At 42.2% G+C, this 24,811-nt stretch overlaps 1 protein-coding gene across 2 annotated transcripts in view; it reads right to left on the bottom strand.

Moving 5' to 3' along the window:
• PELI2 (pellino E3 ubiquitin protein ligase family member 2) overlaps positions 1-24,811 on the bottom strand; it is a 184,253-nt gene that overhangs the window by 116,291 nt on the left and 43,151 nt on the right. For both annotated transcript variants that reach the window (XM_032875320.1, XM_032875318.1), the window contains exon 2: positions 15,823-15,952. In XM_032875320.1, the coding sequence (XP_032731211.1) occupies positions 15,823-15,952 (130 nt within the window). The remainder of the gene's footprint in view (positions 1-15,822; positions 15,953-24,811) is intronic.

A 24,811-nucleotide genomic window follows, 5' to 3' on the forward strand; every position in this document is an offset into this window, starting at 1 on the left:
TCCATGGTCTGAATAATATGAACTATAGATAGTATAAAACTGTTTAAGCCATCCAAGTCAGAGCACCAATCATTCACCAAATCATGCTAATATATTTCTAAGTAATCTGTTAATTGTTAGAGATTACTGGTGTGATCCTTTACTTGATGTAAAGGGTCACAACTAAGCAATGTCTGAGCTAGGATTTCATATGACAAACGAAACTCTTCCAATTACTTCCCCCATTTAATTGAAAGGAGTAAATGGAGTCTTACAGAGACTTTTCTTTAACACAATGTTGCTCCTAGTAAATCTACTACCTTCTGTTGAACAAGTACCCATTCAGTTCCATATTTTCCTAGCCCCAATATTACAATTTTTATGTTCAGTATTTCTATCATCACCTAAGCCAAGAAAGCCACTTATTGGACTGTCCTAGTTAATTATCTAGCTTATAATTTTACAAAATTTCATTCACCTTCCATCCACGTGCTTTGAAACCAGTGTCGTGATCAAATTCCAAAGATGAATTAATTAAAAGGAAGTCAGTTATACTCTTCAGATTTCTTATCAAATAAGAAACCTCATGTTAGCTGGATAATTTAATAGTTTTTCTCTTGGAATATTCTGCTGTATTTCAAATTTGTTTCTCCAGTATTCTCCATTTCTCTATCACGGTTTTCTGTATTTGGTTTTATTATGCTACCACCCATTTGTCAAGTAAATCTAGCCATTTTAATAATTGAAATTTCTTTCCTCTAAAATCAAAGAAATAAGAATGGTTAGAATTGATGTAATAAAGCCAAATCTCTTAAGTATTTAATCATCTAAATGCCATCTCACAGTTTCTATTAAAGTGAATATTCAGGTCTTTGATTTCCAAACTCAGTTTGCATCAATAATGCCACAAGCTGCCCATCTCACTGGAACCATTTTTCTTGAGTGACAGTAAAGTTTAATATATTTCGAGACTTTGTCCTTCCAGCTCCATGCAATCAAAAACCATCAGCTATCTTCAAAGTCTTGAATATTGTATTTTAAGTAAATTGTTAAACCACTTCTATGTGAAATGGTTGCAGCTTTGTCAGTAAGGACTGAAATTTTACTGCCCTGATTTACAAGCTTTCCAAGAAGGTGTTCTCTCATCTAATATGTTTTGCAACAATCCAGACCATAACTCTAAACTGCCACACTACATTCAGATAAGAGTTATTTTTTGAAGTCTCAATAAATACTAAATCAGAAAATTATTTTAAACTATGCAGTATGTTGTTGTTATTTGAAGTAACCTTTTTTTCTTTTTTCCTTGGCTTTAATAAAACCCTTTGATAAAAATGTCTTTGGAAGTCATTTCAATCTTTTTTTTTTTTTGAAACTTAGGTTTATAGGTTTTCCAGCTTTGAGATATATTTGACATATAACATTAAGTTTAAGGCACACAGTATGTTACCTTGGTCCACTTCTGTACTGTGAAATGACTACCAATGTATCCCTAGTGGGTGCCTCCATAATATCACATAATTACCATTTCTTTTTTGTGCTGAGAACATTTCAGATCTACTCCTCACGTTCAAGTATATAAAACAGTTTTATTAAAGATGATAAGCATGCTGTACATGAGATCGCCAAACATTCTTCAAATGATAACTGGAGGTTTCTAAGTGTTTGTATACACTGACCATCTCCCTATATCCTCAACCCTTCAGGTAGATACCATCATTTGAGTCTGTTTCTAGGGTATCAGGTTTTTAGATTCCAGATATAAAAGATAAGTAGTATTTATCTTCCTGTCTGACTTACTTCACTTAACATAATGCCCTCCAGGTCCATCTAGGTCTTTGTAAATGGCAGGAGGTCTCTTCTCATGGCCAAACAGTATTACACTGTAGAGACATACACAGTTGGCCCTTCAACAGAGGTCTGAATGATGTGGGTCCACTTAACACAGATTTCTTTCATATGGTAGTACTCTAAATGTAGTTTCTCTTCTTTAGGATTTTCTTAACCTTTTCTTTTCTCAGTTTACTTTTAACACAGACCTGTACCCCTGGGGCAAATAGTACATTATATGTTAATAAAAAAAAATACAGTATAAAATAGATGTAACATACAGCCTAGGTGTTAAATGACTGTTTATCAGTAAGGCTTTCAGTGAAGGTAGGCTACTGGTAAAGTTACAGGGAGTCAAACTTTTATGAAAATTTCCAACTGTTTGGCTGGTGGGGGGCAGGTGGTTGGTACTCTTAACAGCCACGTTGTTTAAGGGTCAACTATGTCCCACATTTTCATAAACCATTCATTCAAACTGCTGACAAACATTTAGGTTGATCCCATACTTTGGCTAGTGTAAAGAATGCTGCAAAGAACATGGGAGTGCAGGTATCTCTTGGAGATGCGGTTTTCATTTCCTTTGAATATATAGTCAAAGCGGGACTGCTGGATCAGAAAGCAGTTCTAGGTTTAGTCTGAGGACCCTCCATATGGTTTCCCACAGTGGCTGCACCAATTTACATTCCCACCAACAGTGCATGAGAGTTTCCTTTTCTCCATATCTTTGCCGATACCTCTCTTGTCTTTTTGATGACATCCATTTTAACAGGCATGAGATGATGTTTCATTGTGGTTTTGATTTGCATTTCCTTGATCACTAGGGTCCCTGAGCACCTTTTTACATAGCTGTTGGCAATCTGGAGGTCTTCGTGGAAAAGGGTCCATTAAGAACCTCTTCCCATTTTTATTTTTATTTTTTTAATTTTTTTTTATTTTTTATAAACATATATTTTTATCCCCAGGGGTAGAGGTCTGTGAATCGCCAGGTTTACGTACTTCACAGCACTCACCATAGCACATACCCTCCCCAATGTACATAACCCCACGCCCCCTCCCAACCAAATCCCCCCCAGCAACCCTCAGTTTGTTTTGTGAGATTAAGAGTCACTTATGGTTTGTCTCCCTCCCAATCCCATCTTGTTTCATTATCTTATCCTACACCCTTAACACCCCATGTTGCATCTCCACTCCCTCATATTAGGGAGATCATATGTAGCCGTCTTTCTCCGATTGACTTATTTTGCTAAGCATGATACCCTCTAGTTCCATCCACGACATCGCAAAAGGCAAGATTTCATTTCTTTTGATGGCTGCATAGTATTCCATTGTGTATATATACCACTTCTTCATTATCCATTCATCTGTTGATGGACGTCTAGGTTCTTTCCATTGTTTGGCTATTGTAGACATTGCTGCTATAAACATTCGGGTGCACGTGCCCCTTCGGATCACTAAGTTTGTATCTTTAGGGTAAATACCCAGTAGTGCAATTGCTGGGTCATAGGGTAGTTCTATTTTCAACATTTTGAGGAACATCCTCGCTGTTTTCCAGAGTGGTTGCACCAGCTCGCATTCCCACCAACAGTGTAGGAGGGTTCCCCTTTCTCCGCATCCTCGCCAGCATCTGTCATTTCCTGACTTGTTAATTTTAGCCATTCTGACTGGTGTGAGGTGGTATCTCATTGTGGTTTTGATTTGTATTTCCCTGATGCCGAGTGATATGGAGCACTTTTTCATGTGTCTGTTGGCCATCTGGATGTCTTCTTTGCAGAAATGTCTGTTCATGTCCTCTGCCCATTTCTTGATTGGATTATTTGTTCTTTGGTGTTGAGTTTGCTAAGTTCTTTATAGATTTTGGACACTAGCCCTTTATCTGATATGTCGTTTGCAAATATCTTCTCCCATTCTGTCAGTTGTCTTTTGGTTTTATTAACGGTTTCCTTTGCTGTGCAAAAGCTTTTGATCTTGATAAAATCCCAATAGTTCATTTTTGCCCTTGCTTCATTTTGCCCATTGCCTTTGGCGATGTTCCTAGGAAGATGTTGCTGCGGCTGAGGTCGGAGAGGTTGCTGCCTGTGTTCTCCTCAAGGATTTTGATGGATTCCTTTCTCACATTGAGGTCCTTCATCCATTTTGAGTCCATTTTCATGTATGGTCCAATTTCATTTTTCTGCATGTGGCTGTCCAATTTTCCCAACACCATTTATTGAAGAGGCTGTCTTTTTTCCATTGGACATTCTTTCCTGCTTTGTCGAAGATTAGTTCACCATAGAGTTGAGGGTCTATTTCTGGGCTCTCTATTCTGTTCCATTGATCTATGTGTCTGTTTTTGTGCCAGTACCATGCTGTCTTGATGATGACAGCTTTGTAATAGAGCTTGAAGTCCGGAATTGTGATGCCACCAACCTTGACTTTCTTTTTCAATATTCCTTTGGCTATTCGAGGTCTTTTCCGGTTCCATATAAATTTTAGGATTATTTGTTCCATTTCTTTGAAAAAAATGGATGGTATTTTGATAGGAATTGCATTAAATGTGTAGATTGCTTTAGGTAGCATAGACATTTTCACAATATTTATTCTTCCAATCCAGAAGCATGGAACATTTTTCCATTTCTTTGTGTCTTCCTCAATTTCTTTAATGAGGACTTTATAGTCTTCTGTGTATAGATTTTTAGTCTCTTTGGTTAGGTTTATTCCTAGGTATCTTATAGTTTTGGGTGAAATTCTAAATGGGATGGACTCCTTAATTTCTCTTTCTTCTGTCTTGTTTTTGGTATAGAGAAATGCAACTGATTTCTGTGCATTGATTTTATATCCTGACACTTTACTGAATTCCTGTACCAGTTCTAGCAGTTTTGGAGTGGAGTCTTTTGGGTTTTCCACATATAGTATCATATCATCTGTGAAAAGTGATAGTTTGACTTCTTCTTTGCTGATTTGGATGCCTTTAATTTCCTTTTGTTGTCTGATTGCTGAGGCTAGGACTTCTAGCACTATGTTGAATAGCAGTGGTGATAATGGACATCCCTGCCGTGTTCCTGACCTTAGCGGAAAAGCTTTCAGTTTTTCTCCGTTGAGAATGATATTTGCGGTGGGTTTTTCATAGATGGCTTTGATAATATTAAGGTATGTGCCCTCTATCCCTACACTTTGAAGAGTTTTGATCAGGAAGGGATGCTGTACTTTGTCAAATGCTTTTTCAAGATCTATAGAGAGTATCATATGGTTCTTGTTATTTCCTTTATTAATGTGTTGTATCACATTGATTGATTTGCGGATGTTGAACCAACCTTGCAGACCTGGAATAAATCCCACTTGGTCGTGGTGAATAATCCTTTTAATGTACTGTTGAATCCTACTGGCTAGTATTTTGGTGAGAATTTTTGCATCTGTGTTCATCAAGGATATTGGTCTGTAGTTCTCTTTTTTGATGGGATCCTTGTCTGGTTTTGGGATCAAGGTGATGCTGGCCTCATAAAATGAGTTTGGAAGTCTTCCTTCCATTTCTATTTTTTGGAACAGTTTCAGGAGAATAGGAAGTAGTTCTTTTTTAAATGTTTGGTAGAATTCCCCCGGGAAGCCGTCTGGCCCCGGGCTTTTGTTTGTTTGGAGATTTTTGATGACTGTTTCAATCTCCTTACTGGTTATGGGTCTGTTCAGGCTTTCTATTTCTTCCTGGTTCAGTTGTGGTAGTTTATATGTCTCTAGGAATGCATCCATTTCTTCCAGATTGTCAAATTTGTTGGCGTAGAGTTGCTCATAGTATGTTCTTATAATTGTCTGTATTTCTTTGGTGTTCGTTGTGATCTCTCCTCTTTCATTCATGATTTTATTTATTTGGGTCCTTTCTCTTTTCTTTTTGATAAGTCTGGCCAGGGGTTTATCAATCTTATTAATTCTTTCAAAGAACCAGCTCCTAGTTTCGTTGATTTGTTCTATTGTTTTTTTTGGTTTCTATTTCATTGATTTCTGCTCTGATCTTTATGATTTCTCTTCTCCTGCTGGGTTTAGGGTTTCTTTCTTGTTCTTTCTCCAGCTCCTTTAGGTGTAGGGTTAGGTTGTGTACCTGAGACCTTTCTTGTTTCTTGAGAAAGGCTTGGACCGCTATATATTTTCCTCTCAGGACTGCCTTTGTTGTGTCCCACAGATTTTGAACCGTTGTGTTTTCATGATCATTTGTTTCCATGAATTTTTTCAATTCTTCTTTAATTTCCTGGTTGACCCATTCATTCTTTAGAAGGATGCTGTTTAGTCTCCATGTATTTGGGTTCTTTCCACATTTCCTCTTGTGATTGAGTTCTAGCTTCAGAGCATTGTGGTGTGAAAATATGCAGGGAATGATCCCAATCTTTTGATACCAGTTGAGACCTGATTTAGGATACAGGATGTAATCTATTCTGGAGAATGTTCCATGTGCACTAGAGAAGAATGTGTATTCTGTTGCTTTGGGATGAAATGTTCTGAATAGATCTGTGATGTCCATCTGGTCCAATGTGTCATTTAAGGCCTTTATTTCCTTGTCGATCTTTTGTTTGGATGATCTGTCCATTTCAGTGAGGGGAGTGTTAAAGTCCCCTACTATTATTGTATTATTGTGGATGTGTTTCTTTGATTTTGTTATTAATTGGTTTATATAGTTGGCTGCTCCCACGTTAGGGGCATAGATATTTACAATTGTTAGATCTTCTTGTTGGACAGATCCTTGGAGTATGATATAGTGTCCTTCCTCATCTCTTATTATAGTCTTTGGCTTAAAATCTAATTGATCTGGTATAAGGATTGCCACTCCTGCTTTCTTCTGATGTCCATTAGCATGGTAAATTGTTTTCCACCCCCTCACTTTAAATCTGGAGGTGTCTTCGGGTTTAAGATGAGTTTCTTGCAGGCAACATATAGATGGGTTTTGTTTTTTTATCCATTCTGATACCCTGTGTCTTTTGATTGGGGCATTTAGCCCATTAACATTCAGGGTAACTATTGAGAGATATGAATTTAGTGCCATTGTATTGCCTGTAAGGTGACTATTATTGTATATTGTCTCTGTTCCTTTCTGATCTACTACTTTTAGGGTCTCTCTTTTCTTAGAGGACCCCTTTCAATATTTCCTGTAGAGCTGGTTTGCTGTTTGCAAATTCTTTCAGTTTCTGTTTGTCCTGGAAGCTTTTAATGTCTTCTTCTATTTTCAATGATAGCCTAGCTGGATATAGTATTCTTGGCTGCATGTTTTTCTCGTTTAGTGCTCTGAATATATCATGCCAGCTCTTTCTGGCCTGCCAGGTCTCTGTGGATAAGTCTGCTGCCAATCTAATGTTTTTACCATTGTATGTTACAGACTTCTTTTCCCGGGCTGCTTTCAGGATTTTCTCTTTGTCACTAAGACTTGTAAATTTTACTATTAGGTGACAGGGTGTGGACCTATTCTTATTGATTTTGAGGGGGGTTCTCTGAACCTCCTGGATTTTGATGCTTGTTGCCTTTGCCATATTGGGGAAATTCTCTCCAATAATTCTCTCCAATATACCTTCTGCTCCCCTCTCTGTTTCCTCTTCTTCTGGAATCCCAATTATTCTAATGTTGTTTCGTCTTATGGTGTCACTTATCTCTCGAATTCTCCCCTCGTGGTCCAGTAGCTGTTTGTCCCTCTTTTGCTCAGCTTCTTTATTCTCTGTCATTTGGTCTTCTATATCGCTAATTCTTTCTTCTGCCTCATTTATCCTAGCAGTGAGAGCCTCCATTTTTGATTGCACCTCATTAATAGCTTTTTTGATTTCAACTTGGTTAGATTTTAGTTCTTTTATTTCTCCAGAAAGGGCTTTTATATCTCCCGAGAGGGTTTCTCTAATATCTTCCATGACTTTTTCGAGCCCAGCTAGAACCTTGAGAATCGTCATTCTGAACTCTAGATCTGACATATTACCAATATCTGTATTGATTAGGTCCCTAGCCTTTGGTACTGCCTCTTGTTCTTTTTTTTTTCTGTGAATTTTTCCGCCTTGTCATTTTGTCCAGATAGGAGTATACGAAGGAGCAAGTAAAATACTAAAAGGGTGGCAACAACCCCAGGAAAATATGCTTTAGCCAAATCAGAAGAGATCCCAAATCGTGAGGGGGGAGAAAGGGGATAAAAAGAGGTTCAGAAAGAAAAAAAAAGAAAAGAAGAAATTAAAAAAAGAAAACGAATAAAGAAAAATATAAAAAAGAAAAAAATATATATATATTAGATAAACTAGTTAAAAAATGTTAAAAAAGAAAAGGGTAAAAGTTAAAAAAAATAGCAGAAGAAGAGAAAAAAAATTGAAAAAGAAAAAAAATTAAATTAACTGCAAGGTAAAGAATCATGGGGAGAAAGCCATGAGTTCCGTGCTTTGCTTTCTCCTCCTCTGGAATTCCGGGGCTCTCCTTGGTATTGAAACTGCACTCCTTGGTAGGTGAACTTGGTCCTGGCTGGGTTTCTTGTTGATCTTCTGGGGGAGGGGCCTGTTGTAGTGATTCTCAAGTGTCTTTGCCCCAGGCGGAGTTGCACGGCCCTTACCAGGGGCCGGGCTGAGTAATCCACTTGGGTTTGCTTTCAGGAGCTTTTGTTCCCTGAGCGCTTTCCGTAGAGTTCCGGAGGACGGGAATGAAGATGGCGGCCTCCCAGTCTCCGGCCCGAAGGAGCCGAGAGCTCGGGGTCCCACTCCTCAGTGCGCCCTCAGGGAACAGCGTCCAATTACTCCCGTCTGCCTGGCCTCCAGCCGCGCTCCGAGCTCACCGAGCCTGAGACTGGTTCAAGGTAACCCCGAGCTTAGAGCCCACTCCTCGGCTCTGTCTCTGTAGCCGGCTTCCCTGTTCTAATACCTGTAAGCTCTGAGACACTCAGACACCCCCGATCCTTCTGTGACCCTGCGGGACCTGAGGCCACGCTAACCCCGCGTGGGCTTCACCCCGGTTAAGCCTCTGGAGCGATGTCTCTCAGCGGAACAGACTTTTAAAAGTCCTGATTTTGTGCTCCGTTGCTCCACCGCTTGCCGGGAGCCGGCCCCTCCCCCCGCGGTCTATCTTCTGGTCGCTTTGGATTCACTTCTCGGCCAGTCCTACCTTTCAGAAAGTGGTTGATTTTCTGTTTCTAGAATTGTTGTTCTTCTCTTCGATCTCCCATTGGATTTGTAGGTGTTTGCAATCTTTAGATAAGCTATCTAGCTGTTCTCCTGCTATCTGAAGTAGTCTCAGCCTGCTACTTCTCCGCCATCTTCAATCCATCCCTCTGCCCATTTTTAAATCAGACGGTTTTGGTATTGAGTTGTAGGAGTTCCTCATAGATTTTGGATATTAACTCCTTATCAAATATAGGATTTGAAAATCCTATTTCTCCTATTCTCGAAGTTGCCTTTTCATCTTGTTGACCATTTCCTTTGCTATGCAGAAGCTTTTTAGTTTGGTGTGGTCTCACTTGTTTATTTTTGCTTTCTTTGCCTTCACTTTTGGTGTCAAGAAATCAATCATTGCCAGACCTATGTTAAGGAGTTTATTCCCTATATTTTACTCTAGGAGTTTTATAGTTTAAGGTCTTATGTTCAAGTCTTTGATCCACTTTACGCTGGTTTTTTTTTTGTGTGTGTGTGTATGGAGTTAGATAGGGGACCAGTTTCATTTTTTGTATGCGGCTGTCCAGTTTTTCCAATGCTATTTATTGAAGAGACTGTCTTTCCCCCTTTGATTACTCTTGGCTCCTTTGTAATTAAGTAGACCATATATGCGTGGGTTATTTCTGGGCTCTCTATTCTGTTCCACTGACCTGGGGGTATGTTTATATGGCAATACCATCCTGCTTTGATTACTATTAAGTTTGTGATACAGTTAGACATCAGAGAGCATAATGCCTCCAGCTTTGTTCTTCTGCTTCAACACTGGCTTGGCTATTTGGGTTTTTGGGTGGTTCTACACATGCTTTCAGGCTCTTTATTCTACTTCTCTGAAAAATACCATTGGAATTTTCACAGGTATCGCATTGAATCTATAGATTGCTTTGGGTAGTATGGACATCCATGTTTGTTTATGCTCATGAGCAGGAAGCATGGTCTTTCCATCTATTTGTGTCTTCAGTTCCTTCCATTGACATCGTATAGTTTTCAGTGGACCTATCTTTCACCTCCCTGGTTCAACTTATTCCTATTTTATTCTTTCCGACGCAATTGTAAATGGGATTATTTTAATTTCTGAGTTTGTTACTGATTATTGTATACTGATTTTCTATCTTGCAACTTTACTGAATTTGTCTAACAGTTTTTTGGTGCGGTCTTCTGGGTTTTCTCTACATAATATTATGTCATCTGCAAATAAACCATGTTACTTATTCCTTTCCAATTTGGAAGACTAGCTCCTTTTCTTGCCTAACTACTCTGCCTAGGACTTCTAGTACTATACTGAACAAAAGTGGCCAGACTGGGCATTCTGGTCTTGTTCCCGATCTTAGAGAAAAAGCTTTTGTTTTTTTACCATTGACTATGAGATTAGCTGTCGGCTTGTCACATATGGCTTTTATTAGGTTGAGGTACATTTCTTCTGTACCCAATTTGTTCAATATTTTTTAATCATAAATGGACGTTGAATTTTGGGTGTTTTTCCTTATCTGTTGGGATGATCGTAAGACTCTTACTCTCATATTGTTAATGTAGTGTATTACAGTGATTTGCAGATGTTGAATCATTCTTGCATCCCAGGAATAAATCCCACTTGACCATGCTGTATGATCCTTTTATTGTACTGTTGAATTTGGTTTGTTGGTATTTTAAGAATTTTTACATCTACATTCAATCAATCAGGGATAATGGCACACGATTTTCTTCTCTTCTAGTGTCCTTATCTGGTTTTGGTATCAGGGTAATGCTGGCCTTATAAAAAGTTTCAAAGTAGTCCCTCTCTAATTTTTGGAAGAATTTGAGAAGAACTCCTGTTAATTCTTATTTAAATGTTTGGGAGGTTTCACCAGTGAAGTCTTCTGGTCCTGTACTTTTAATTAGCAGTCAAACCCCTAAATAACCTCCTTACTAATAATTGGTCTGTTGAGATTTTCTATTTCCTCATGACTCAGTAGGCTGTATGTTTCTAGGAATTTATCCATTTCTTCTGCATTGATCAATTTGTTGGCATAGGATGGTTCACTGTAATCTCATATGATCTTCCTTATTTCTGTGGCAGCAACTGTAATGTCTAATTTTGAGTCCTGTTTTCTTGGTGAGTCTAAAGATTCATCTTTATATTTTCAAAAAAACAGCTCTTAGTTCCGTTGCTCTTCTCTATTGTCTTTTTTTCTCTCCATTGGCTCCTAATCTGACCTTTGTTATTTCCTCCCTTCTCCTACCTACAGGCTTAGTCTGTTGCTCCCATTTCTAGCTCTTTGAGGCATAAAGTTAGGTTGTTTGGGTTTATACTTTGTCAAAATCATTAAGATAGATTCCATTCTATAAATAAAACAAAGTAAAACAACAACAACAACAAAAAGACAACTATTTAAAAGCTGCATTGAACAGTCTGAGGATAATGATAAACAGGGGATTCCTCAAGCACAGAAGGTTGCAGCTTCAGAATGACCGTGCAGCAGAGACAGACCTCCCACTGCACCAAGACCCAGGCTGGAGAGACAGACAATGCTTCAAAAGCAGACCCCGCTACAGCCTACAAAATTAGCTTGAACTAATGAGTTTACGTTGCAGTTTATATCAGCATGTCTGAGTTACTACCATATCATTTACTGCTACAGAAGAGGGTCAGTATCAACCAGGAGAGCCGTCGCAGCACCAAGAGCTCAAGAATGGTCCTGGCTGCAATGGTCACTTGAAATGGTTCTGACTTCTTGCTCAACGGTCACTCCGAGAGCATGGATATTTTCCATTCTGAAATATGCCAACTGGAACAAAGGGATAGTCTGTCACTTTTGAAAAATAAAAATGCCCAAAAAAGGAGATTTCAATAAAGCACAGCCTACAAGGGAACACGATGATCAAGAGTTTTCCTCCATGACGTGGCTAAATTTAAACCATGGTGATACCAAAATAGTCACCATCGCCACCACTGGCCTATTTACTGGTCAGGAGCAAAACAGTTGCCCCACAGCCTTAAAAGGAAATGACCAAACAAAAAAGGACTTAAATTCTCAGTCTGATGAGGCCACGTCCTCTACTTAATACCCTCCGATGTTTCCTTTTAGAAAAAACCCAAATCTCTGTTCCAGATCGCTCTGCTCTCCTGGCTAACTCCTCCTGAGCCCTCACCTCGAAGCTCCCGTGCCCTCAGAGGTCCTGCCCTGTCCACCCCATCCAAGCCCTATCCCTGTTCTCACAGCTCCATCATCATTTCCTGCCCTGCACAACGTGCAGCTAAGCATGTGTTCACACGAGAACCCACTGTTTGCCTCCTCACTAGACAATTCGCTCCATGCAGACAAGGTCTGCACACCGCAGCAGAACTAATCCTAGCGCATGCTGGGCCACAGAAATGTGCTGCGTAAATACATGAATAGACGAATAGTGAATAAACTGCTAAATGCCCTATGCCCATGTAACAGAGCTGCCAGAAGTAGAACAAGGTTTTACTCTAGGTTTTCTTTAAACAATTACATAAGAGATGAAATAGCTGAGTATTACTATTTCAAGAGTAAATATACACACGAGGAGAGATTATACGAACGAGATTACCCAACAGTAGCACGTCCTTGACGTCCTCACGGGACTTTGTGTGGACAGGGGCACGCACGAAGACTAAGAGGCCCCACTTTCCAGCAGCCACTACTATTCACAAGGGGGTATACCTTGGTGTGCCCCCAGGTGGTGGGGCAGACAGAAGAAACATAGGATGTCAGCACTTGGCCTTCTGATTAACCATGGTAACCACACCTGCCGTTCTAGGTCTCCTGTCTGCCAAGTCCAAATCAAAGAGGACCCTTTCATTACCCATACCGCAGAATGAGAAATTTCAGAGCAGACAAACCACGGCTGATACAGGCCCAACAGCTTTTGCCAAGTACACCACATACCCTGGCATTCTGACAGGAAATGGTGTGAGCAAGAAAGAAGTAAAAACAGGCCAGCAGGCCCTGGGATGGGTCCAGAGGCAGAGACTCACAAAGAAGGGTGCCCACAGGTACCAGAGAAAGGGAGTCCAGGGTGAAGTCAACACGTTACTGCAAAACCCAAGTGGGCTAACAACTGAGCTGAGGACAGGCTGAAGGTCTTTAGACAAGAAAGCTGTGCGTACACAAGTAGAATCTACTGGAGAGTATGGTCACTTTCAAGTGACAGTGGACTCTAAGGTACACTATATAAGTGGGAAAAGTGAAGGGAGAGTCAAACTATCACCCAAGGATGCCAATGTATGGTTTAACACAGGTTAGGGGAAACAGAGGGGCCCAAGTACACAATCACCAAAATATGCACAAGATGGACTGCAGGTGGGTAAGGCCAAGAGATGCAGGGGAAGAGGCAGCTTATGTCAATAATGTAGGGATAAAGAACAGACTGAAAGGGAAACACAATGAAATCATTTCTAGTTCCATAAACTGGAAAGATGGTGGGGAGAAGGGGAAGAGGAAAAAAGACTATTGGTGGGGGGAAAAAGAAAATCAGCATTCAGTTCAGGTGAGGCAAGAGGAGGAACATTTGAAGGAAAGGTTAAATGTCTAAGAGACTTTGTGTAGGGGTCAACAGAGCAGGTGGCAGCCGGAGGGGCAGGGCACAGCTGATCAGGGGTGGGAACAGAAGGAGTGAGGACCAAGGGGCTGGGCCCAGGTGGGATGGAATCCTGCGCGTGAGGCCCTCCACGCACATGGCACCAGGAGGAGTAAGATGCAGAAGGGCGAGGCAGTAAGGGCGAGCTGATCCACTCACAGTAAGCGTGTCTGGTCTACTCCTCTCCCTCAGTCCTAGCCAAATGACCCCCGCCAGGCCTAGCAGCGTCCCTTTCCTCACAACTGAAAATCTCAAAGGGGACAGAAAGGTAGTTGGAGCCAAGTCACTTTCCAACACCTTTCAAGAATGTCCACATTAACCCCCGTTGATAGTCTGGTTCTCTCTGAGCTGTTCCTGCCCTCTAGCCTTTAATAATTTCTCCATTTTCCCCCTTTTTTTTTTCTTCCCCCAAGCCAGAATCATGTGTTGCTTATAACCAAAGTGTCTTGCTGGATTCAGCATAGCTCCTGTCTACAGCCAACTCATTCATTTTGTAGAGGAGGAAACCGAGGCCCCGAGAATATAGATTTTTCCCAGGTTACAAGACCAAAGAGCAATTTCCCTACTCCTAGTAATGGAGACCATAAACACAGATTGAGACCAAAAGGTTTAGAGTTATTTAAATGTTAGGTAAAATCTAGGTATAAAAGGTTAAAGTTTTATAAAAAGCTAAAATTGGAGCCGATGGAGGTGGGTAAAAAAACAAGGGAAAAGCCACTGATCTTGAAAGTGGCTACCAGAAGATCTATTTCAAATTCCAGCTGTATTTCATATTTTATCACAATGCGAAGCCTGAGGACTCAAGAAGATTTCTATAAAAATGTTCTTAAATATCTGAAGCCACTGTATCAATATCAAATCCAAGCTTAAGGAAAATAAAAGTACAGAGCGAGGGGAAGGGAAGACGAATGCCAATCCACGGACAAATATGAAGACCGGGTCTACAGTATCAGAGCATTCTGGCACTGATCACATGCTCAAACACCTTTGTCTTCGTATCCTCCAAATATTTTTCGACTATAAAATATTTCTCCTACTTCCTTAATCTCCCAAGACTGTTACTTCACTTCCCCTTTTCTCAGAATCTTTGTAAAGCTCATTTCCTTTGTTTTCCCTATCCAGCGTCCTTCCCTTCCTAGAACTTACTTTATTTCCCTTTCTCTAGCCAAAACCTTGGATGCTAAATATTAATCTTTCCTGTTTCCTTGGTGTTTGATATTTTTGGATCTAACCATTCCCTCATTAATATAAGACAATCTTAACTGGTACATTCTAGGAAATTTTTTCCATGGCACAGCTTCAGAAATAACACCAGCAGCTTTTTTTTTTTTTAAATAAAAACATTAACCAAGGTGATCAGTTTCTAGGACAGAGCATAAATACCACACATGCTTCCTTGAAGCTATTCATTTCCCTTTGAACTATGGATTTTCAGTAAAAATGGGAATTAAGTCTTATTTATTCCAGATGGTTCAAACCCATTATGATAAACATGTATAGCCAATGCACCACATGAAATATTTCAGGGGGATATAATTTTTATAGAAAAGGAAACTATGTTACAAGTTAAATAATTTACTTAATTAGAAAATGTTCCTATCTAAGTAGATGGAACATATCAACCAGAATGGAAACTCAGGTTTCTCCCTATTTCCATATTAGAAAATAAAGTAGTCTTAAAAATTAACATTTTATATGTTTCAAACCTATGAGAGGAGATATAGTACATTTCTTACACAACTTAGCTGTTTGCTTCCAGTCTTTCTAGTAATCACCCAAATTCAATTCCATGTAGATGCAGATTATGTGAAAACTACTACTCAATAAATAGAAGGAAAAGAACAAATCTTAATGAGGTTTTACTAAGACTTACTGCAAAAACTCTTTAGGATACAGAACATCATTTACCCTTCAACCACAACTATTCTAAATTGACATATGTTGGTTCCACTATATCCCAAGCAGTGAGCGGTCCATCGTGGCAGGGGGTGGGGTCGGGTGGCATTTGCCGACCACCACTCAGGGGCCATATGGCCATGTTTGGAGACCTGTTTGGTTGTCTCAACAGCAGTGGCAATTGGGGGTGGGGATATAGTGGGTCAAAGCCAGGGATGTGGCTCACATACAAAGCACAGGACAGCCCATCCCAACAAAAAACTATCTGGCCTCAATGACTGAGAAACTGTCCACCAAAAGAAAAAAGAAAAGCAACTGGGACAAAACAAAACAAAACAAAAAAACCAGCCAAGACAAGAAGTGACCTTGAGTCACCACCCACCAAGGCCTTCCCAATACTGCAGGAGCCACCTACCTTGGACGCCTGCGGCGTGGATATCACGTGGACCGTGCTGGGTTTGACTCCATTCGCCTTTGGCCGCTTATAGAGAGCAAATCTGCTTTTCCTCCGGCCTCGGTCTCCATTAGGTAAAGCACCATTGTACCTATAAACAAAAACCAAAGTTCATTTATTTGTAGGTTTTTTTAAAGTTTTAAGACAAAAAGATGGAATAAGAGAAAAGACAGGGATGGTCACAAAAAAAAAAAAAAAAGAAAAAGAAAAACATCGCCCACTAAACACCCCACAGAAGGAATGGGCTGCAAAGGAGACTTCAGCTGTAATGAAATTCAAATCACTTCTAGAAACTTAATTTAAGAGTGATGTACAAAGTAATTATAGGTTTCCTATCCTATAAAGTGAGACTCTTCAAATCTTTTTGGAAAGAGACAGTATAAATAAGCAAATGAGAATTCTGCAGAGGCTGTATTAGAGCCGGCTCAATTTAGCAAGTGTTGTTCTAATGGACCCCAGAGAAGCACTCAAGAAATATTTTTAAATGAACTAGTTAGAAAATAGCATGCTAATTAAACCTCATCTCTCACTCCCAAATCATGTTAATGTCTTTAGGATCTTTATGTGTAAGAAAACCAAATTTAGTTACTTGCAGTCTTAAAAGTTCTAAATTCTCCACATTCACTCTCATTTCTAGTTGAACTTTTAAACTGTCAGGTGAGCAAAAACACCTTGTGAAAATTAAACATAAAACAGGACTTCACAAGAAGGTTGCCCATAAAGGGGCCCGGGGGGGCGAGGGGGTGGTAAGGAGGAGGAATCGTGGTCCAAACTGTCCAACAACTTAAAAAGTCATCTGAAAAACAACGTCCTTATGCAGATTCCCCACATTAATACCTTAAGCTAATATCTGTATTTAAAAGAAATGCAGGGGGCGTCTGGGTGGCTCAGTGGGTTGAGCCTCTGCCTAGGCTCAGGTCATGATCTCAGGGTCCTGGGACTGAGTTGGGCTCTCTGCTCAGAAAGGAGCCTGCTTCCCCCAATCTCTCTCTGACTGCCTCTCTGCCTACTTGTGATCTCTGTCAAATAAATAAAATCTTTAAAAAAATAAATAAAAATAAAAGAAATGCAGGACTACACTTCATATTTCTTTTTCCGATTGTATTTCTCACTCTGGCTTTAATGGGCCCCTGTATGTGTATGTTCTGACCAGTGTCTCCTGTCGCCCAGCTGACAGGACTGTTCTCCACCCCCTTCTCTAGAGAAGTTCAACTTGGAAGTCTTGCCTTTGCCTCCTGTTGAGCCATGCCCCTTTGCCTCCTGTTGAGCCATGCCCAGGACACGGTGGCCAGGAGGGCAGAGGGGGCCCTCAATAAAAGTGGAAACAAAGAATTTGTTTTATAATTCAGTAGCTACAGTTTGATCATGGATTTAAATTATCACTTGAACTGATTCCTGCTGTGTTTTTAATCTGTTTCCATTTCCATCACAAAGGAACATCAGCTACAGAAAAGTATCTCTAGAATACAGAGATGATTTATTGCGAGTCTCGTCTTTGTGAGGCAAGATCAAAACATGCATGGTTTTCTTACACAGATTTGTGATTGCTACTATAATGAAACTATCTGGGAGTAAACCACCATCGTAAGCCCACTTTGTTTTATTATATTTCCAGATCACTTAAATCAAGATGAACATTCTGTATTAAGAGAAATATATATAAATGAATTAAAGCTAGGACTCCCAACAGTTTAGAGGAATGGTGTTCCCCACTGAGACCCAGAGGCAAACGCGACAAGATCTGGAAGCATTTCCTGTGCCTCTCATGTCTCCCCAGCTCCCGGACCCATCTTCCAACTACACGCTACTGGCTGAGATCTAACACGGCAAGAGGGTGTCAGATGCTTTTAGGGATCCCTCACGTCTGCACACCCTCTCAGGAACCCATCTCTTAATGGCCTCAGGTGTGTGAGGCACCATGGCTGAGAGAACTGGCCCAGTCAGCACACTCCCCACCTCACTGTAGCTGAATGGCTGGGGGTGGACATCTGGCACACACTGGCCAAGGACATGCTCATTATGGAAAACTCAAAATTGGGACAGAGAGAAAGCCAGCCAGGGTCTGTGGACAGCCAGAGCTGTACGATGTAAGTGCACCAACCGCGGGGATGTCCCAACCGGTCACATGACACAGCGGCACCAAAGTGAGGAATGAAGCAGACGAACAGACAGCAGTGACCAGAGACAAAGAGGATCCTCAGGGCTTGTGTTGGCCCTGTTGTACGCCGACCCTTGTTCATGACACATCTTTCGTTTCGGCTAGCTCAAGTTGGCTTCTGCTACCTACAACCCCCAAGTCCTATCTACTATAAAGGGGGTGAGGGGCACAAAAACTAGGATCACCTTAACTTCTACAGAAGCGTTTAAAAAGACCTGAGCATAGAAGCAGATGCTGCACGTTAAGCCAACACTATGCCAGTCTACAGACAGATTACCTACTCACTCAATACAGCTAAATGATGATCGGGGAACAATCGTACCAGAAATAATCAAGGTGATGGTGGAAAAACCAGTGTTATGATGAGACAAGTTTCTAATTAGGTGAAGCTACATGGTTGTTCAGTATTAAAAATGCCAAGTCCTAGAGCTACAGTGATGAATATCGGCTTCCCGGTCTTCAGATCTCTCCACCTAAGAGCAGAGAAAGGTATAAGAACAAGTGTGATAAGACCTGCAACAAGATGGGACTAGTGCACAAAGCACGTGGGAAGAGGCATCAGGGAGAACTTCGTGGAAGAGGCAGTGTGTGAATGGTCTCGAAACAGGAACCGGACTAAATGGGAATGCAGGGCAACAGTACGTACAAAGGCAAGGAGTGAGGGTAATTCAGTACTGTGAGAGCATCAAGGCCCATGGAAGAGCTGTAGTGGGCAAGGTGACAATGAGAGCCTGGCGCTCCATGAGGGTGTGGCGCTTTGGAAGAATGGGGAGCGGTAAGATGTAAGCAAAGGACTAACACGACCGGACATAAGGTAATGGCTGAGGCAGCAGAGTGCCGGATGACTGGCAGACTGGAGTCAAGTTGGTCAGACAGGACAGCCGGCCGAACCACAGGCAAGTGTAGTGGGTTGAATGGTGGCCCCCAAATAGATGGGTCCATGTCCCGGATCCTTTGGGAAAAGGGTCTTTGCAGATATAGTTAAAGCTGAGGAGATGAAATCATCCTAGGTTACTGGAGGGCCCTAAATCCAGAAACAAGCATCTGTGTAAGAGTCACACAGGACCGTGTGCACAGAGATGCAGAAACTACAAACGGACAATCGTGAACCAAGGAATGCCGGGAGCCTCCAGAAGCGGGAAGAGACAAGGAAGGACCCCGCCCCCCAGAGCCGCCCCGCGACAGCGTGACCTTGGCAGTACTGTGGTTCCAGGCTGGAGGCCTCCAGAACCGTGAGAATCCATTCTGTGGTCTTGAACCACCACGCCGGTGGTTACTGGTCCCAGTAGTTAACAGCCTAGACTAAAAGCGGCGAGGAAAGGACTGGGAAGATCAGCTGAAAAGTTCCAAAGTGTTGTCTTCAGTGCGAGGTAAGCCTCAGAACCTCCGGGGAAGCTTTATCAAACATGCGCGCCAAAGTCTCGAGAGCTTCACGTGTGGAGTCCGGTGCACGGCCGCAGGCGTGTATCTGTCAGCCACACAGGGAGACGCACCTGCAGCCACGGCTGAGCGCCGTAAGACAAGTATCAGTAGCACCTGGGGACCTGTTCGGCTGCACAGGGTGGAGGGGCAGAGGGGTAATGGCATACAGGCTTCTGGGGACCCCATCCATCTCCAGAGTGAACAAGGAAACACAAGCCAGCCCCTGACCCTGGGTCTCCCTCTGAGCCTCCCCTCCCATTCCATGTTCCCCTCATGGCCGAGAATCGCCGCAGAGCGCCCCTCTCCCACAGTCCTGCTTCTGATACTCCTGGACTATCACTATCACCTGATCTTTGCTCCAAACCAAAAAGTACATTTGGCCATGGATCCTGCCATCACCTGTCCAACCTCCAGCCCACCCTGAAAGTTTCCCATTGGCTCTCAGATCAGTGTGGCAGATCAGAGAGGACCACATGTGCCAAGGACTTCTCCCACGTGGGGGTTGGGCGGGTGGGGGGGTGGAGTCTAACTCCTACAGCTGGGCTGGCCTTAGGGCCTTGCTTACCAACAGGATGGGGAGGGAAGTGATGTGGGGAGACATTCTGAGCCAAGTCTGAAAGAGCCTCGCAGTTTCTGCCTGGGTCTTTTGTGCCTTTAAGAGCCATGGGAGAGACCTGGGACCACCACCATGCTGGGGGGCCTATATCTAGGTACTCCAGTCGGCAGGCTCAGCTGAGCTCAGCTTTCTAAGCACCCAGTTAAGGCACCAGCCATATGAATGAAGCAGCTTGAACCTTCCTGACTAGCCTATCTCCCAGCTATTACCAAGTGACGGTGATACCACGCAGGGCAGAAAAACAGCCCCGCTGATCATGGCCCGAATCCCTGACCCACACAATGGAGCAGTAAAGAAGAATGGTCTCTGTGTCACGCCACTAAGTTGGGGGTAGGTGATCACACAGGAAAAGTGATCTATCAAGCATGGTCACCTCTTCCTGACCGTGATCACAGGCTCTTCCCCTCCCACCTCCTGCCTCCCCATCCAGCCTAGCTTCCCCCCGGGACTGTGTGGTCCAACCTCAGCACCCAACACCGCACCCAAGCATAGGAGGCACCCAGGCATGGAGACCCGCCCAGGGCAGCTACATGACCAGAGAGAAGGACCATCATTTATACAGTGGAGAAGAGCCCAGAGAGGTGATTTTCCCAACAAAGGCAAAAAGTCATCATTCCAAGGAAGAACCCAAGAATGTTCCCCACCCTGGCAAGCTCTTCAGCCAGTAAGTTTTAGAAATAATATTTCCAAGTGTTGGTGCCACCTGTTTTAGTCGAACAGGGGTATTTGGGTTCAAACCCAGAGGTCACTTTTCAAGTTTCCCATTAAGATAAAACAAAACAAAAAACAAACGACAACCAAAAAACCACTTATTTAGTAAGTGTAAAATGAAAATTTAACTCTTCCTATATGCAGGGCAAATAGTGGGTCTTAATAATAAAGGTATTTGGATGCTGTGAATGACAACAAAAAATCTGTGTAAGAAACCTCACAAATCAAGGGTTTTTCCTGGTTTCAACTGCGGAGTTCATATATGTTTTCACCATCATTCTCTGTGCATTTACCACGGACAAGGAAAGCCGGGAGGGAGGCATTACTACTCTCCGTGGACAGGCAACGGGCTCGAATGGTTGAAATACACACACAAACACGCACAGCTAGGAAAGGGCAGACAGAACCCTAATGCACACCTGCTTCTGTCTGACTCCAAATGTCATGCTTTCCAGTAGATGCTGACAATTTCTGAAGTTAAGGCATTTCTTGGCATATAACACCAAGATACTGTCTCAAGGAGATGCCTGCCACCTAAACAAGCACTTAACAAAAAGAATTTTCTACAGGAAACAGCAAGAGAGGTGTGCCAGGGGCTCCCCGTCCCACTTGGGAGGCAACACATTTGATCCTCAGCAGCCTGAACTTGGAGCTGTATCCACATGGACATGGGAAAGAGGACGTGGAATACAGCATCCCAGACCGGGTTCCAGAGGCAGCCCAGCTTCCCGCCACAGTCTGAACATCCTGTCGTCCCTCCAAAGCAGCATTTCTGTCCCTTGTACAGACAAATCACGAACAACTCCTGTAACCAAAGCAAGCTGTATGCAGCAGACGAACAGTTCAGGGACATGACAAACGAGATGTACAGACAGGGCACAGAGGCTGATGAACTCCTGCCATGTGGCACCTGCCCGGACACAGCACACAGCAGCTCACCTGGAGAGTGAACGTGCTAGTGCAAGTGCAAGAACATGCACGTGAGCCCGTAAGTGCCGGACACCAGCCCCGACTCAGTGCTCACTGTCAGAACGCAACTGGCCTGGCCCCGCCCAAATGAGCATTCCATCCAAAGCCTGGGATCCAACAGTGTCCATTCCTCTGTGTCTCACGCCACTGCTGCATGGTGTAGGGTTTTGTAAACCGACATGCACTGCTGGCCAAAGAACTAATTATGACAGGATCTGAACAGTCTCTCCCCTCTGGTGATTACCTGCTGCAGCTTTTTAAAACATCATGATGTTCATTCAGAAAATCGTCCTGGGCTCGGCCTGAAAATGAGAATTCTCCATGTCCCATTTCTGGTTGGAAATGGTCCTTGCTTCAAGTAGCTACTAAAGGTCCAATCAATATAAAAACAATACATTCACTCAAGAATGCCCCCCATGAGGTGTCTGGGGTGGGGGGTGGGGGTCAAGCCCCAGGGCCAGAGGCTAAGGGGCTAAGGATACTCACAAGAGCCCTTCTTGCCTCCTGAGAGAGCGAGGTAAAGGCAGCCAAGGTAACGAAATGATAAAAAAATATATATATATTGATAAACACTAATGAAAAGGAATTAGAACACAATGGGAAAAAACAAACCAGAACATTATGTTCTGAATCAGGACCCAGAATGTGGGATCGGAGTCATGGAACTCTAAGAGCTATCTGCTCTACCAGATCCAAGCAACCTCAAGGGCTTAATCTTCCCTTTATAACTCACACCGTTTTGATTGGATGCTTTTCGACAAGTTTCCTTTCGATTTGCCTAAGCCCCTTCCCCTCTACTTGGCACCTTTAAACTGAGGCGGGGCTCAGTAACACAGTTACCACGTTAATGGTGCAGGGACTGGGAGACAGGAATTCTAGCTCCCACTCCTTCCTACCCAGGGCTGGAACCTAGGGAAGATGGGCCTATTTCTTCAGCTACAGAGAGAGCGACACAAAATTACAAATTCTATTTCAGAGACTCCCATGCCTCTTTGGAGCATTCCAAGTACGGATGGACACAGAAGGCGTCTCACTGGCTAAAACCGTGGTCCTGGCTCAGGAAGGTGAAGGTCCTGGCAGTTCCGGAAACTACCGGCTTTTACAGATGTGAACCCCTTCCAAAAGCCTCCCCCGATCTTTAGGGCATTTAGGTTTGCAGTTAGACTTATTATCTTGAGGTTTTGTTTTTTTGGTTTGTTTTTGGTTTTTTAGCATCCCCAAACCAAAACATTTCCCAAAGTGAAATATTACAAAGTCTTTTATATGAGGAACATAGTACTGTCCCCACAATAGGAGATCTTAGGCTGTTCCTCTGGGCTTTGTACACCGGCACACTCCCCTCCAGCCTCTCTGCGGCAGACCTTACCCAGGGAGCCCTCCTAGTCCTCCCTCCCATTCCAGAGGGGACTTGGCTCAAGTTCCTGCACTCCTCGGAAGTGCACTCTCCCTCCCTCTCAAGGAGGAAAGCGGAAAGTTCTAGGTTTGCATTCTGCTGTGGTGTGCTGGGAGAGGAGTTCCAGAGAGGTAGGGACCCAGCCTTACTGGTGCCACACCTACACTGACTGCTGGGCCATCCTGCCTTTCTTTTTCGCATTTACTCAGTTACTACAGAGAGGGTCACCCCTCCCTAGGTGCTTCTTCCTCCAAGCACGAAGCAAAGCCATGGCATCACTGCCTAAGGCAAAGTCATCTCAACCAATCACGGACTCATAAGAATAAATCATTGTTGTTTTAAAAGTCAGAGTTTGGGGGCACCTGGGTGGCTCAGTTGGTTAAGCAACTGCCTTCAGTTCAAGTCATGGTTCTGGAGTCCTGGGATCGAGTCCCGCATCAGGCTCCCAACTCCATGGGGAGTCTGCTTCTCCTTCTGACCTTCTCTGCTCTCATGCTCTCTCTCTCTCTCTCTCAAATAAATAAATAAATAAAATCTTAAAAAAAAAATAAAAATAAAAAATAAATAAAAGTCAGAGTTTGGGGATGATTTGTTACTCAGCATTATGGGACAAAAATGAAATGAAGCTTTGAATTTCAAAAGCAAATTCATGTAAGTAGCTTCCTCCGTACCTAAAGACTTTAGGCCAGAGACACAGAAAACATCATACACACACACACACACACACACACACACACACGTTATGTATATATATACACAAACACACACAGTTTTATATAAAGACTTCTATTCTGAAGGAAGAAGATTAGAATTCCAAATGTGTCTCTTTTTAAATTAAGAAAAAACTGACATTAAAAAATGTGTACTTTTTAAAGAGGGTGACGAAATATCAAATTGTAGGTCTTTTTAATAAATTATGTCAGTTAAAAGCTGTGGTCCCTCAAATAAGTTATATGTGTATGTAAGGTCTTAGTCTCTAAAAATCAAATTTAGTAATCTTAGATCCTAATCTTTTATGTCTATTTGGCAAAGCACTGATCCTTTTAAATGTTTATATACAACTTCTACCATAGTAAAAGGCCTCTAAAAAGTGAGTATTTCAAAGGTTGCCAGAAAAGGGAGCATCTAAAACTAGCACTGGGCCCACCATCTAATGTATACTAAAGCTCTGAGCATTTCAGATCAAGAACTTGATATGCAAAGATTTTATTACTGGCCCAAAGAATTATAGCCAGAAATTGAAACTAGCATTGGAATCTCTTCTGTCTCATTAAGTTATAACTATTCCTAACCACTAAAATAATTACTTCAAATCTCTTTTCCTTTTTCAAAATTTCTCCTAAAAGACTCACACTAATGTAACCTTTACTAATGTTTACTTTAAACTTTTAGCATACGCACATGGAATTTAGAAATTCCTAGAAATATAGATGTATCAGAGCAAGCAAGCCCAACTTTTAAAAAACTTGTTGGGCAATGCCCTAATGAATTAAGAGATATATAATTGATATAGCATATAACAACTAAGTTCAAGATGGTTATAAAATATATTCACTTTAATCAATTACCCATGACAGAACAGGGAGGGGGGAGGGGAGGGTCTACACCAAATGTAAATACTGCATTTAGCAAGCTGCAAAGCTTAAAGCCAGTGGTGGCATCACATCATGCATATTGAGGC

Source organism: Lontra canadensis, unplaced genomic scaffold, assembly GCF_010015895.1.
Source record: "Lontra canadensis isolate GAN:19392208 unplaced genomic scaffold, GSC_riverotter_1.0 scaffold55, whole genome shotgun sequence".
In the NCBI taxonomy this organism is placed as follows: domain Eukaryota; kingdom Metazoa; phylum Chordata; class Mammalia; order Carnivora; family Mustelidae; genus Lontra; species Lontra canadensis.